Genomic DNA, 14,008 nt, shown 5'->3' on the forward strand with positions numbered 1-14,008 from the left:
TCAAGGTGTTGTTAAATAACAAGCAAAAATAGTAAAACTTACATGTAACCACAGCACGTTTGTCAGACAGCTTTTTCTTTCACAAAAACGTTTTCTTGTCTGGATGCTGCTCAAACGGTGTCTAGAAAAACAACAGTGAATTGCGCGGTGCATCGCTCTGGGGTGACTAGTCCGGTGCGGTCCGGTTCTCTCAAGAATGAAACTTCATAAAAAACTTTTTCTATTGCGGGCGGTGACTGGTGTTGAGAGTGGAGCGCCGCAGCAGTGGTGACAAACACGGGGTTTTGGCTCTTAACTTGATTTGTCATGACGAAGTGAGATGTTGAGAAGAAATCTAATTAATTTCAGCCCAGTCCGTAGCCAAAGCCTTTTATTGCAATAGAAGGCTCTGCCTGTAGCCTAGTCCTACTCCCCCCCAAAAAGTATTATTACAAACAAACAAAAATGTTAAAAATAATTGACTACAAAAAAATACAGTGCCTTTTGTGCTTATTTATTTCACCCTGGCTGGCACATGTTCCCTCTTACAGTAGTTTATAGGCTTACAATTTGTATAATGAGACTCGAATAAACCGAAAAGATGAAGGCTACTGTTCAGCTGCCGGGGCCAGGGAGATGAAGCCTTAATGAGCTGTTTAGCTAGGCTAAATATAATTAAAATGATAATGCATCAGATTTCTTGTGAGATTTGTATTAATTGTACATTGTCCCTTTTAAATAAACGTAATAAATAAATAAAATGAACTCATGGGGTTACTTATTCGAACAATCAATGGACATTTGGAGACGAATGAGCGGGAGGACCGCTGTAAATCAAGGGTCAGTGCTATCCGGGATCCTTGGGACATACCCCATTGAATTTGACATTTAAACGGGTTATGGTAAGAGTTAGGTTGTGGTTAAGGTTAGGGTAGTGGTTGAGGTTAGGGTTTAGGGTAGGGATTGCACTGCATAAATCAAGTAGTCCAGAGCGCGCAGAGCCGATTATGACGTGCCCTGGGCTCCTTCTACGCAACAATGTAAATAACATTGTAATTGCAGTTTTCAACACAGTGGCTCATTTGCAAAGTTTCACTTGCTCTCGTTACATCTGATTTTACAGACTGCGAAAATTACTGTAGCCTATGATTGCAAGACTCCGGTAAGTAGAAGGCTATTTATATCTGAGATAAAATGCCTGGTTTTAGTCAGTAGGCCTATTTGTTTAAAAGTAGGCTAATTTGAAATCCACAAATAAATCTCTCTGGCCCCCAGTCATGCACAGGAGAAGCGCGAGGCTAGTAACCGGAGGGTACTATAACCAGTCCTCCGATGACGAGTCTTCCTCCAGCATCTCCTACAGGGAGAGCCCCGTCAGGTGATTATGTGTATGAGTGCATCTTGCGTGTGATCTTTTTTGTATTGAACGGTAGTGTTAGAACAGTGTTAAAACTATGTGTGTCCCTCTCAGGGTTTTCAATAAGAAGAGAACTGGGGGACATAAGGATTCTTCCCGATCCAGTCAGGCCAGCAGCACTGTCAGTGCCACCAACTTCACCAATGAGCGAAACATCAATGCCGATGACATTGGTACTGCAGACATCACTTCCTGTCCTAGCTAGTTGGTGTTCACATTGCCAACCTCTATTAGCCCCTTGTGTCGACTAGTCGGCTGGTCTGAGATCTGTTTGTTCTGTCCTTCCAACTCCTGTGGTCATTGTCACGCCATGGCAATGGCCATAGGAGTTGGCAAGACAACATAAACAGTTTTGGGACCAGGCCTATCCTCTAACCCCATTGCTTGGATTAGACATTTGTGTCAGTCTGAATTAATTGGATATGTATACACAATATACTGTATATGTCTAAAATACTCAACCTCCCTTATCTTTCTCATCTCCCTCCCTATGTCAGACTTGGCTCCGACATTGAGGGCCACCCAGAGAAGGCAGACCTTCCTGTCTCCTCCTAGTGTGGCCCTGGAGCCCAGCCTGAGCTTCTCGAGCATGAGCTACAGCTCTGGCTACTGCTCTGAAGAGCCACAAAGGCTTAGGACATGCTCCAGCAGGAGCTTCTCTAGTGGAATTGGTACAAGGACCGGTGCTAGCTGCAGTGAGTGCAATGTGTTTGTGTTTGTGTACAAGAGACAATATTAGAGACAGCTGGTCTCTATGCTCGTAGTTTGTTTGTTAGCATTAGCTGAGCGTTAGCTTTTCTCTCTACTTGTGCCTTGTTTGTTAGCATTAGTATTAGCTTTGGCTCTATGTGTTTCCCCCTGTAGCCCGTTCATGGTTGCCTTCCTGGTTGCCTTTCTGGTTTGCCATCCTGCTCTTCCTCCTCCCCTTTCTTCTGACCTTCGGTGAGTGCTACATCACATTTACACATCTAAATGTCCTCCTAATCAACTAGATGTCCTCTGTGTAACTAGTACTACGATGTCTTCCCAGGCGTATTCCTGTTTTCGACTGCATTCCCCACCATGAACCTTAATCTGATGACCCGACCGACTCAACCTGACCCTCGTCCTGATCAGACTCAAAAGACTACTACGGTAGGACCTGTTTTTCATCTGTCTAATACTGTACTTAGCCCTACTGTTTGTCTCATATATATTATCTATGCCTTGATTGGGTGAATGCAGCATTGAAGTTATGAGCCTGATTGTCCAATAAATATTGTTGAATCTCTTTCCACAGCATGGAACTCCTATCATGAATTCAGCTTTCGAAATGAAAATGGACACTATACTGGTGAGAGAGAGAGAGAGAGAAAGTGAGAGAAGGGGGGAAGAGCGAGAGCATGCCGAAAATAGGTTGGGGTCAATTCCATTTTAATTCCTTCACTTCAGGGAAGTACACTAAAATTCCAATTCCTAGTCTCTTATGCTTTTCAATTATGAACATTTTTCATTTAAATTGGAGTTTGGTTCACTTTCTCAATTGACTAGAGTTTAAATGGAATTGACCTTAAGCCTGATGGACATATTCATTTGGTTATCTGAATTGTTGCATGTGTGTGTCTTGCAGAGAGAGATTGAAATTATGAAACAGAAAGAAAACCAGCAACGGGACATTTCTGAGGTGAGACGCGTCAATCTAACCCTTTAAATTGACATACCTGCAAAGTTTAAAAACACCCAACGTTGTGTTTCGTCCAATATTCTTTAATTTAGGTGTCAATAATTGCCTCTCAGGAAGGAATGAAGACAATTTAATCTAATTGAGTTTGTCTTCCCCTATAGATGTTACAAAAAATGACTAAGGACCTGAGGTGTGTGAAGACCGAGATTGACGACATGAGAGTGAGGGTGGACAGGTGAGAGTTTCAGGACTGGCACACAATCTCAGTGCCTTGCCTCTAGCTCCTAGCCCCTAGCTCCTACTCCTTAAAGTTATGTTGGATTCTATTCTACAAGACAAACCTCTCCCAAAATGGAAAATAAAGTTGTATTGTATTGGTTTGTATTGTATTGTCTCTAGTGTGGACTTTGAGAGTGTGAGCTTTGATCGTCGCCTGGATCAGGAAGCTACAGAGTTCAGCAAGCAGGTGGCTGATCTACAAGAACACCTACTCTTTACTAGAGGAAGAGTTAGGGCCCTGGAGGATGTCAGCGACACGGTAACACACACACACACACACACACACACACACACACACACACACACACACACACACACACACACACACACACACACACTTTATTTCCTAATGTATGTGATCTCTCTGTTTCGGTAGCTGCAGCATCAGGTGACCTCTATAAAGAACCAGCCTCCTCCCGCTCTGACACCAACCAACACACACCTGACCCCTGAGTTCATAGAGGCCATGGGCAAATGGCTCAGAGATAGATTGGCCCAGGTACAGTGGCTTGCGAAAGTATTCACCCCTCTTGGCATTTTTCCTATTTTGTTGCCTTCCAACCTGGAGTTAAAATAGATTTTTGGGGGGTTTGTAATCATTTAATTTACGCAACATGCGTACCACTTTGAAGATGCAAAATTTATTGCGAAATTTATTGTGAAACAGACAAGAAATGACACAAAAAAACTGAAAACTTGAGCGTGCATAACTGTTCACCCCCCCCCAAAGTCAATACTTTGCAGAGCCACCTTTTGCAGCAATTCCAGCTACAAGTCTCTTGGGGTATGTCTCTATAAACTTACACATCTAGCCACTGGGATTTTTGCCCATTCTTCAAGGCAAAACTGCTTCAGCTTCTTCAAGTTGGATGGTTCTGCTGGTGTACAGCAATCTTTAAGTCATACCACAGATTCTCAATTCGATTGAGGTCTGGGCTTTGACTAGGCCATTCCAAGATATTTAAATGCTTCCCCTTAAACCACTCAAGTGTTGCTTTAGCAGTATAATTAGGTTAATTGTCCTGCTGGAAGGTGAATCTCCGTCCCAGTCTCAAATCTCTGGAAGACTGAAACAGGTTTCCCTCAACAATTCCCCTGTATTTAGCTCCATCCATCATTCCTTCGATTCTGACCAGTTTCCCAGTCCCAGCCAATGAAAACAATACCCACAGCATGATGCTGCCACCACCATGCTTCACTGTGGGGATGGTGTTCTCGGGGTGATGAGAGGTGTTGGGTTTGCACCAGACATAGCGTTTTCCTTGATGGCCAAAAAGCTACATTTTTGTCAAATTTCATCTTCTTCCATATGTTTGGGGAGTCTCCCACATGCCTTTTGGAGAACACCAAAATATATATTTTTTCTTTAAGCAATGGCTTTTTTTCTGGCCACTCTTCCATAAAGCCCAGCACTGTGGAGTGTGTGGCTTAAAGTGGTCCTATGGACAGATTCTCTAATCTCCGCTGTGGAGCTTTGCAGCTCCTTCAGGGTTATCTTTGATCTCTTTGTTGCCTCTGATTAATGCCCTCTTTTTTTAACCTTTTTTTAATTAGGCAAGTCAGTTAAGAACAAATTCTTATTTTCAATGACGGCCTAGGAACAGTGGGTTAACTGCCTGTTCAGGGGCAGAACTACAGATTTGTACCTTGTCAGCTCTGGGATTTGAACTTGCAACTTTTCAGTTACTAGTCTAATGCTTAACCACTATGCTACCCTCCTAGCCTGCTCCATGAGTTTTGGTGGGCGGCCCTCTCTTGGCAGGTTTGTTGTGGTGCCATATTCTTTCCATTTTTTAATAATGGATTCAACGGTGCTCCGCGGGTTGTTCAAAGTTTCGGATATTTTTTTATAACCCAAACCTGATATGTACTTCTCCAAAACCCTTGTTCCTGACCTGTTTGGATAGCTCCTTGGTCTTCATGGTGCTGCTTGCTTGGTGGTGCCCCTTGCTAAGTGGTGTTGCAGACTCTGGGGCCTTTCGGAACAGGGGTATATACTGAGATATATACTGAGATCATGTGACACTTAGATTGCGCACAGGTGGACTTTATTTAACTAATTATGTGACTTCTGAAGGTAATTGGTTGCACCAGATCTTATTTAGGGGCTTTATAGCAAAGGGGGTGAATACATATGCGCGCACCACTTTTCAGTTTTTAATTTGTTTAATTTTTTGAAAGAAGTCATTTTTTTCATTTCACTTCACCAATTTGGACTATTTTGTCCATTACATGAAATCCAAATAATATTCAATTTAAATTACAAGTTGTAATGCAACAAAATAGGAAAAACACCAAGGGGGGATGAATACGTTTGCAAAGGCACTGTTAGTTGAATTATTTTTGATATGTTGTTTTATTTGCCCCAAAAATTTACATGAATTGTGATACAATTGTGTATAAATGTATGTTTGTTTGTGTGTGTGTGTGTGTGTGTGTTAGGATGAGAGACAGGATGTGAAACAGGTGGTGAAAGACTGCAGTCGTCCACTGGCTGACAAAATGCCCAACTTCGCCCTCGAGTCCCAAGGTTTGTGACATCATCACTGATCAGCACCATTGTATACTGTATAAAACATAAAATAAATCTGTTCCCAAGTATTCCCACACATACTAGAGAGACACGTGATTGTATACAAATGTAAGCAAGGTTTGAAGTGATCATGTTTTTGTCAAATATTATATCTGTTTGGAATTATTTTATGTTCCAGCCCCTCGATCATCCGCTCACGAAAAAATCTACTCACGGCTGAATCTAGTTCATGATCCCTGGTATAGACTATATTATTGAATATGCTCAGAGCTCTCTGTGTCTGTCTGTGTGTGTGTGTGTGTGTAGGTGGCAGCATTGTAACCAGTCGGTGCTCTGAGACATATAAGACCGGTTCGGCCCGAGTGAGTTTCCTGGGGATTCCCCTGTGGTCTCCATCAGAGAGCCCCCGGACTGTAATTCAGGTAAGTATCTCTCTCTCTCTCTCTCTCTCTCTCTCTCTCTTCCTCTCCTCCGCCTCACTCCTCTACTCACACTTTCTTTCGCTCCCTCCATCTGTCTCTCTCCTTCCTTTGTAAACTGTAACGTAATGTGACCATGATTGAATGCACTTTAAAGATCACTGTCAGCCTGACACGCCTCTGTCTTGCTTCCCCCTACTCTTCCCTTTCTCTCCTCTCCAAAGGGCCAGCTGGTGCAGCCTGGTAAGTGTTGGCCGTTCCGCGGGGCCCAGGGCTCCATGACTGTGGCTCTGTCTCACCCTGTCCACGTCACCCACGTTACCATGGAGCACATCTCCACCGCCGTCTCTCCCACCGGACACATAGACAGCGCTCCTAAGGACTTCACCGTCTACGTGAGTCACCTCTGACCCCTGTGTATTTGATCAGAACCACACAGGAATGTTTTTGGAGTATTATGCTGAGTACCTTTCATTTTTTTCTCTCTCTCTCTCTCTCTCTCTCTCTCTCTCTCTCTCTCTCTCTCTCTCTCTCTCTCTGTAGGGCATGACTACTAACAGTGAAGAGGGAACACTGCTCGGGACTTTCATGTTTAACCAGGCCGGGGATCCTATCCAGACATTTAAACTGCCTGTGAGTCAGACACTAACAAAGAGATATTAGAGATACACATGGTAGAGACCCACAGGGCACACACTGGTTGAATCAACGTTGTTTCCACGTCATTTCAATACAATTATGTTGAACCAAAGTGGAATAGACGTTGACTTGACATCTGTGCCCTGTGGGGATACACATGGTAGAGATACAGAGAACATGATTCCAGACATTGACACAGATTATTCCAATTACATTTGGCTTTAAGCAGTTTAACTTTTGGGGTGATTGTTTGTGCAACAGGTGGGCTGATATAATAAAAGTGTCAAAATGATTATAACAGTGGACTTCTCTCTCTCAGAACCCTAACAGTGTGTATCGCTATGTGGAGCTCCGTATCCTCAGCAACTGGGGTCACCAGGACTACACATGTGTGTATCGCTTCCGGGTTCACGGCAAGATGCCTTCTGCATGAGACAGATCCTCTGTCCACCCCAACCCCAGTGTGTGTGTGTCATCCACCCCAACCCCAGTGTGTGTGTGTCATCCACCCCAACCCCAGTGTGTGGGTGTCATCCAGCCCAACCCCAGTGTGTGTGTGTCATCCAGCCCAACCCCAGTGTGTGTGTGTCATCCACCCCAACCCCAGTGTGTGTGTGTCATCCACCCCAACCCCAGTGTGTGTGTGTCATCCACCCCAACCCCAGTGTGTGTGTGTCATCCACCCCAACACCAGTGTGTGTGTCATCCACCCCAACCCAATAATATCTTATTTTCCATACTGGAGTGTATATTTTGCCTCTAGCAAAGATGTCAATCTAAATAAAATCTCTATTTGGTTGATTCTGGGGTGATTTAATGCGTATAAACTCTCATGTATAGATAGTACTGACACACATGATAAGATGCACAATAAGATGCATTGATGCTCCATATCCACCAGGGGTCATTGATGATTAGGCAAAGACTCCCAGAGTGTCAAGCACCGCCACTATAGGCTTCTAACTATGCTGAAGAGTCACTAAATGAATGTGGGAGGAAATGTATTTCTTGGTCCATTGTCTTGTCCTGGTGATCACACATAGGTAGGCTACTGTGCAGTAACAGCATGGGATTGTGTTTTTGGATTTGCCATTTGTTTGATGTTATTAAACTTCCATTTGTTCCATTTTGCAGGTGTGTGTGTGTGGTATATGGGTCAGGGGGAGTTTTAGAAGGCTTACAGTAACTACATGGAGGGAGATGGCCAATATGATGTAGCGATTGTACACAGCGGTGTGTTTCTTAGTGTGTATGTCTATTTGTGATGGCCTAGAGAGGTTAGAAAAACCAATGCTGGGACTGGATGTGTGCGACCTTGCAGTGATGGGAACCAGAGCGGATGTGAAAGGGATGTGTCAAGTCGAGAGAGAAAATCTCATGAGAGTGTGAATCGCATCTGTAAGAGACAGAGGAGGATTGTGCAGATTATTCTGCCTACAGTGGGGAGAACACGTATTTGATACACTGCCGATTTTGCAGGTTTTCGTGAGAGACAGAATCTAAAACAAAAATCCAGAAAATCACATTGTATGATTTTTAAGTAATTAATTTGCATTTTATTGCATGACATAAGTATTTGATCACCTACCAACCAGTAAGAATTCCGGCTCTCACAGACCTGTTAGTTTTTCTTTAAGAAGCCCTCCTGTTCTCCACTCATTACCTGTATTAACTGCACTGGTTTGAACTCGTTACCTGTATAAAAGACACCTGTCCACACACTCAATCAAACAGTCTCCAACCTCTCTGCAATGGCCAAAAACAGAGAGCTGTGTAAGGACATCAGGGATACAATTGTAGACCTGCACAAGGCTGGGATGGTCTACAGGACAATAGGCAAGCAGCTTGGTGAGAAGGCAACAACTGTTGGTGCAATTATTAAAAATGGAAGAAGTTCAAGATGACGGTCAATCACCCTCGGTCTGGGGCTCCATGCAAGATCTCACCTCGTGGGGCATCAATGATCATGAGGAAGGTGAGGGATCAGCCCAGATCTACACGGCAGGACCTGGTCAATGACCTGAAGAGAGCTGGGACCACAGTCTCAAAGAAAACCATTAGTAACACACTACGCCGTCATGGATTAAAATCCTGCAGCGCACGCAAGGTCCCCCTGCTCAAGCCAGCGCATGTCCAGGCCCGTCTGAAGTTTGCCAATGACTATACGGATATTCTAGAGGAGCAATGGGTGAAGGTCATGTGGTTTGATGAAACAAAAATGATTGCTTTTCGGTCTAAACTCCACTCGCTGTGTTTGGAGGAAGAAGAAGGATGAGTACAACCCCAAGAACACCATCCCAACCGTGAAGCATGGAGGTGGAAACATCATTCTTTGGGCATGCTTTTCTGCAAAGGGGACAGGACGACTGCACCGTATTGAAGGGAGGATGGATGGGGCCATGTATCGAGAGATCTTGGCCAACAACCTCCTTCCCTCGGTAAGAGCATTGAAGATGGGTCGTGACTGGGTCTTCCAGCATGACAACGACCCGATACACACAGTCAGGGCAACTAAGGAGTGGCTCCGTAAGAAGCATCTCAAGGTCCTGGAGTGGCCTAGCCAGTCTCCAGACCTGAACCCAATAGAACATCTTTGGAGGGAGCTGAAAGTCCGTATTGCCCAGCGACAGCCCGAAACCTGAAGGATCTGGAGAAGGTCTGTATGTGAGTGAGCCAAAATCCCTGCTGCAGTGTGTGCAAACCTGGTCAAAAACTACAGGAAACGTATGATCTCTGTAATTGCAAACAAAGGTTTCTGTACCAAATATTAAGTTCCGCTTTTCTGATGTATCAAATAGTTATGTCATGCAATAAAATGCTAATTAATTACTTAAAAATCATACAATGTGATTTTCTGGATTTTTGTTTTAGATTCTGTCTCTCACTGTTGAAGTGTACCTATAATAAAAATTACAAACCTCCTCATGATTTGTAAGTAGGAAAACCTGCAAAATCGGCAGTGTATCAAATACTTGTTCTCCCCACTGTATATATGATAAGCTGGTGCTTCTAAATGCATGTCCAATTCACCTCTATCCTTATATGCAGATAACTGCCAGAATAAAGTAAACACCAACATAAAGTGTCTTAATAGGGTGTTGGGCCACCACGAGCTGCCAGAACAGCTTTAATGAGCTTTGGCATAGATTCTACAAGTGTCTGGAACTCTATTGGAGGGATGCGACAACATTCTTTCATGAGAAATTCAATCATTTGGTGTTTTTTTGGTGGTAGAAAATGCTGTCTTAGGCAAGGCTCCAAATCTTTCACAAGTGTTCAATTGGGTTGAGATCTGGTAACTGAGACACACACACACACACACACACACACCCTTTATTAAATCCTCTATGCTCCTTTGAGACCCCTCTTTTAAAGTCACTGAAATCTCTTCTTCTAGCCATGGTAGCCCAAATGTATTTGATTGTATTTAACCTTTATTTAACTAGTCAGTCAAGAACAAATTCGTGTTTACAATGACAGCCTACCTTGGCCAAACCCTAACCTGGATGACGCTGAGCCAATTACGGCCGGTTGTCCAAGGTGCAGCGTGGTAGACATACATTTTTCTTTCTTTTCAAATGACACCAAAAACACGTAACGAACGTAAAGCTCTGTAGCGCTAAACAGCAACTATACAAAGACAAGCTCCCACAAACAAGGGTGGAAAACAGGCTACCTAAGTATGATTTCCGATCAGAGACAACGATAGACAGCTGCATCTGATTGGGAACCATACCCTGCCAACAAAGAAATAGAACACTAGAATGCCCACCCAAATTTAGGATATTTCTGTTGTTGATATTGTCTCTATACAAACCTGCAAAGTCAGTTGAATACAAAATACTCTGTTTATTTGGTGTGTTGGCTATTTGTTTGTGTTTGCTTATTCATGTGTGTGAGGCAGAGAGACTGATGTTTTGGGTGTGGTGTGTGTGACAGGCTTCACACGTCCACCCCGTGTGTTTGGGTGTGTGTGTGAGTGCTTGAGTGCACTTGTGAGTATTAGTGTCAGTAAATGGACTTCCCTCCATCAGAGTGTTTTTATATAATGTTTTATTTTAGAAGGAAATATATTACAATTCGTACATATCACATTCAACATCAATGTGCGGTAGAGAGCAGAGACCCGAGTCACCTGGCCAAAACAACAGTCCCTTCATACACATAGAGATCCACTCCATCAGAGTTTAGAATACAGAGATACAGTGCCTTTTTTTCTTTTACATTTTGTTGTGTTACAAAGTGGGCTTAACATTTATTTAATTGTCATTTTTTGTTAACGATCTACACAAAATACGGTGTAATTTCAAAGTTGAAGAAAAATGAGAAGTCTATAAGAGCTTTGTACACCTGGATTGTACAATATCTGCCTATTATTATTTTTAAAATACTTCAAGCTCTGTCAAGTTTGTTGTTGATCATTGCTAGACAGCCATTTTCAAGTCTTGCCATAGATTTTCAAGTTGATTTAAGTCAAAACTGTAACTAGGTCACTCAGGAACATTCAGTGTTGTCATGTTAAGCAACTCCGGTGTATATTTGGCCTTGTGTTTTAGGTTATTGTCCTGCTGAAAGGTGAATTTGTCTCCCTCTGTCTGTTGGAATTTAGACGGAACCAAGTTTTCCTCTAGGATTTTGCCTGTGCTTAGCTCTATTCCATTTCATTTTATCTTAAAAAACTCCCTAGTCCTTGCCGATGACAAGCATTCTCATAACATGATGCAGCCACCACCATGCTTGAAACTATGGAGAGTGGTACTTAGTAATGTGTTGTGTTGTGTTGTAGTTGCCCCAAACATTAGTCTTTGTATTTAGACAAAACTTAAATGTATTTGCCACATTGTTTCCAGTATTACTTTAGTGCCTTGTTGCAAACAGGATGCATGTCTTGGAATATTTGGAATATATTCTGTCATTTAGGTTAGTATTGTGGAGTAACTACAATGTTGTTGATCCATACTCCGTTTTCTCCTATCACAGCTGTTAAACTCTGTAACTGTTTTAAAGTCACCATTGGCCTCATGGTGAAATCCCTGAGCGGTTTCCGTCCTCCAACTGAGTTGGGAAGTACACCTGTATCTTTGTAGTGACTGGGTGTATTGATACACCATCCAAAGTGTAATTGGATGGTGGTAATTGGTGGTAATTAATTCACCATGCTCAAAGAGATATTCAGTGTCTGCTTTTTTTATCCATCTACCAATAGGTGCCCTTTTTTGCAAAGCCATTGGAAAACCTCCCTGGTCTTTGTGGTTGAATCTGTCCTTTAAATTCATTGCTCAACTGAGGGACCTTACAGATAATTGTATGTGTGGGGTACAGAGATGAGGTAGTCATTGACAAATATGTTAAACACTATTATTGCACACAGACTGAGTCTATGCAACGTATTATTCCTGAACATATGAAGGCTTGCCATAACAAAGAGGTTGAATACTTATTGACTCAAGACATGACAGCTTTTCATTTTTAATTAATGTGTAAAAAATATCTAAAAACATAATTCCACATTGACATTATGGGGTATTGTGTGTAAATCAGTGACACAAAATACCACTGTAATCCATTTTATATGCAGGCTGTCACACAACAAAAGGTTGAGAAAGTCAAGGGGTGTAAACACTTTCGGAAGGTACTGTACATCGTTTTACTACCATTAACACCCAAAATATAAGTGCCTTTTTATGATCTCATAACACTTTTGCTGGATCAAGATTAGCGAGATTCGTGACATTGAGACAAGTGCTTTTTAACACTATGACTGATATCTTAGCTGTGAATGAGGGGAAGTGTTAAGATGGGACCACGCAGAGCAGTCACCTCATCTTCACTCATCTACAGTATGACAGATGATAAATGCTAAACCAATTAGGATACATGACATTTCCATGTGGTGGTGGTGGTGTTAGGTTATTATACTGTAATGTAGTGTACAGGGAGGTATGAATGCCTTGGGTACCATAGAGTTTCAGAGTTCTCACACCCTCTGACCTCCCACTATCCTTTCATAGTAAGAGAGAGAGTAGCATCACGTGATAGGCTTCTAGGCCATATACACAAGACTAGAAACAGAGTGAAATGCCATGAAGAAAGATTTAGAGAGAGAGAATATAACAGGAAGGCAGAGCTATGGAGCAGCCACGACACATAGATGTGTCAAGAGATGTCTGGTAGCGGGCGTGGCCAGGAGACCTCTTCAGCGAATGTAGTCTATTATTATACCAGGGGTCGTTTTTTTGTTGTTCTCTAAATCTAGAGTCACAAGCTCCTGTCCTCTCACTCACCTTCTCACCCCTTTGCCATGCAAAGTGTGAGAAAGAGAAAGAGGGGAAATGAATGTGTGAGATGGGTGGGTGGGGGAGCGAGTCCTGTTGGTGACAGAGAAGATGTGGGCCATGAGAAAGTACACCCAGCCCCCTGACTGAAACCACAGCCACCAACCAACCACATATACAGAGATACACACAGCCAGCTGTAATCATGGCCTACTGCTGACGGCAGCCCTCTGACCATCTCCGTCTCTCTCCCTCCTACTCTCTTTGCATGTTCATTTGTTGGATGTGTTTTATTGATTAATGTGTGGTAATGTGTGATTAGTGAGGCAAATTCGGACTCCTTTTTGCTATCAGCGAAAGGCGTTTTTTTTTCATTAGATAATTTCCTCCTGTGGTTGCCCCATGCAAAGAAAATGTGCTAGTGTGAAAACGCCTATTGTTTCTCCTCTATTCTGTATCGGACGATTTTGTTTACAGAATTTGGATGTCTTTACTGTTTTACTGTTTGTACGTCTTCAAGGGTGTGTCCTGAATGGTGTAGCCTGTGTGACTTTATGCCTGTGTGGGACTGTTCTCGTTTGTGAGTGTGTGCACTGTCGGCATGCACATGTGTATGTGACTTTGCCTGTTTGCATTGGACTTTGCCTGCTTGCAGATGCACAATAACGTGTGGTATGTGTGTGTATGTATTCATGTGTTTGTGTCTCTGGGAGAGCTTAAGGCCATCTCTGGTTGATGTGTTAAAACCACAATAGTCAGTGACATTGGGCTGGGCCCAGCACTCGCTTATCTGGCCCCACACCC

The 14,008-nt window shown here is 42.9% G+C and overlaps 1 protein-coding gene across 1 annotated transcript; it reads left to right on the plus strand.

Annotated features, from left to right (window-relative positions):
• The first annotated feature begins 682 nt into the window (after positions 1-682).
• On the plus strand, positions 683-7,730 carry LOC115109916 (SUN domain-containing protein 2-like). Its single transcript, XM_065014316.1, has 16 exons — positions 683-1,141; positions 1,255-1,357; positions 1,451-1,569; positions 1,894-2,091; positions 2,261-2,338; positions 2,427-2,530; positions 2,676-2,729; positions 3,006-3,059; positions 3,221-3,294; positions 3,459-3,597; positions 3,715-3,837; positions 5,781-5,868; positions 6,178-6,293; positions 6,515-6,685; positions 6,834-6,923; positions 7,249-7,730. Exons 2-16 carry the CDS (start codon positions 1,257-1,259, stop codon positions 7,360-7,362), a joined length of 1,623 nt encoding a protein of 540 aa, XP_064870388.1. The 5' UTR covers positions 683-1,141; positions 1,255-1,256; the 3' UTR covers positions 7,363-7,730.
• The last annotated feature ends 6,278 nt before the right edge of the window (positions 7,731-14,008 follow it).

Source organism: Oncorhynchus nerka, unplaced genomic scaffold (assembly GCF_034236695.1).
Source record: "Oncorhynchus nerka isolate Pitt River unplaced genomic scaffold, Oner_Uvic_2.0 unplaced_scaffold_3836, whole genome shotgun sequence".
Taxonomy (NCBI): Eukaryota; Metazoa; Chordata; class Actinopteri; order Salmoniformes; family Salmonidae; genus Oncorhynchus; species Oncorhynchus nerka.

What these genes read in the sequence shown, in the direction of transcription:
- LOC115109916 (XM_065014316.1), top strand. Translation starts at nt 1,257, where the DNA reads ATGCACAGGAGAAGCGCGAGGCTAGTAACCGGAGGGTACTATAACCAG. An exon ending in CTTCGCCCTCGAGTCCCAAG is followed by an intron (nt 5,869 to 6,177) that starts GTTTGTGACATC and finishes GTGTGTGTGTAG; the next exon opens with GTGGCAGCATTGTAACCAGT. An exon ending in TCCAGACATTTAAACTGCCT is followed by an intron (nt 6,924 to 7,248) that starts GTGAGTCAGACA and finishes TCTCTCTCTCAG; the next exon opens with AACCCTAACAGTGTGTATCG.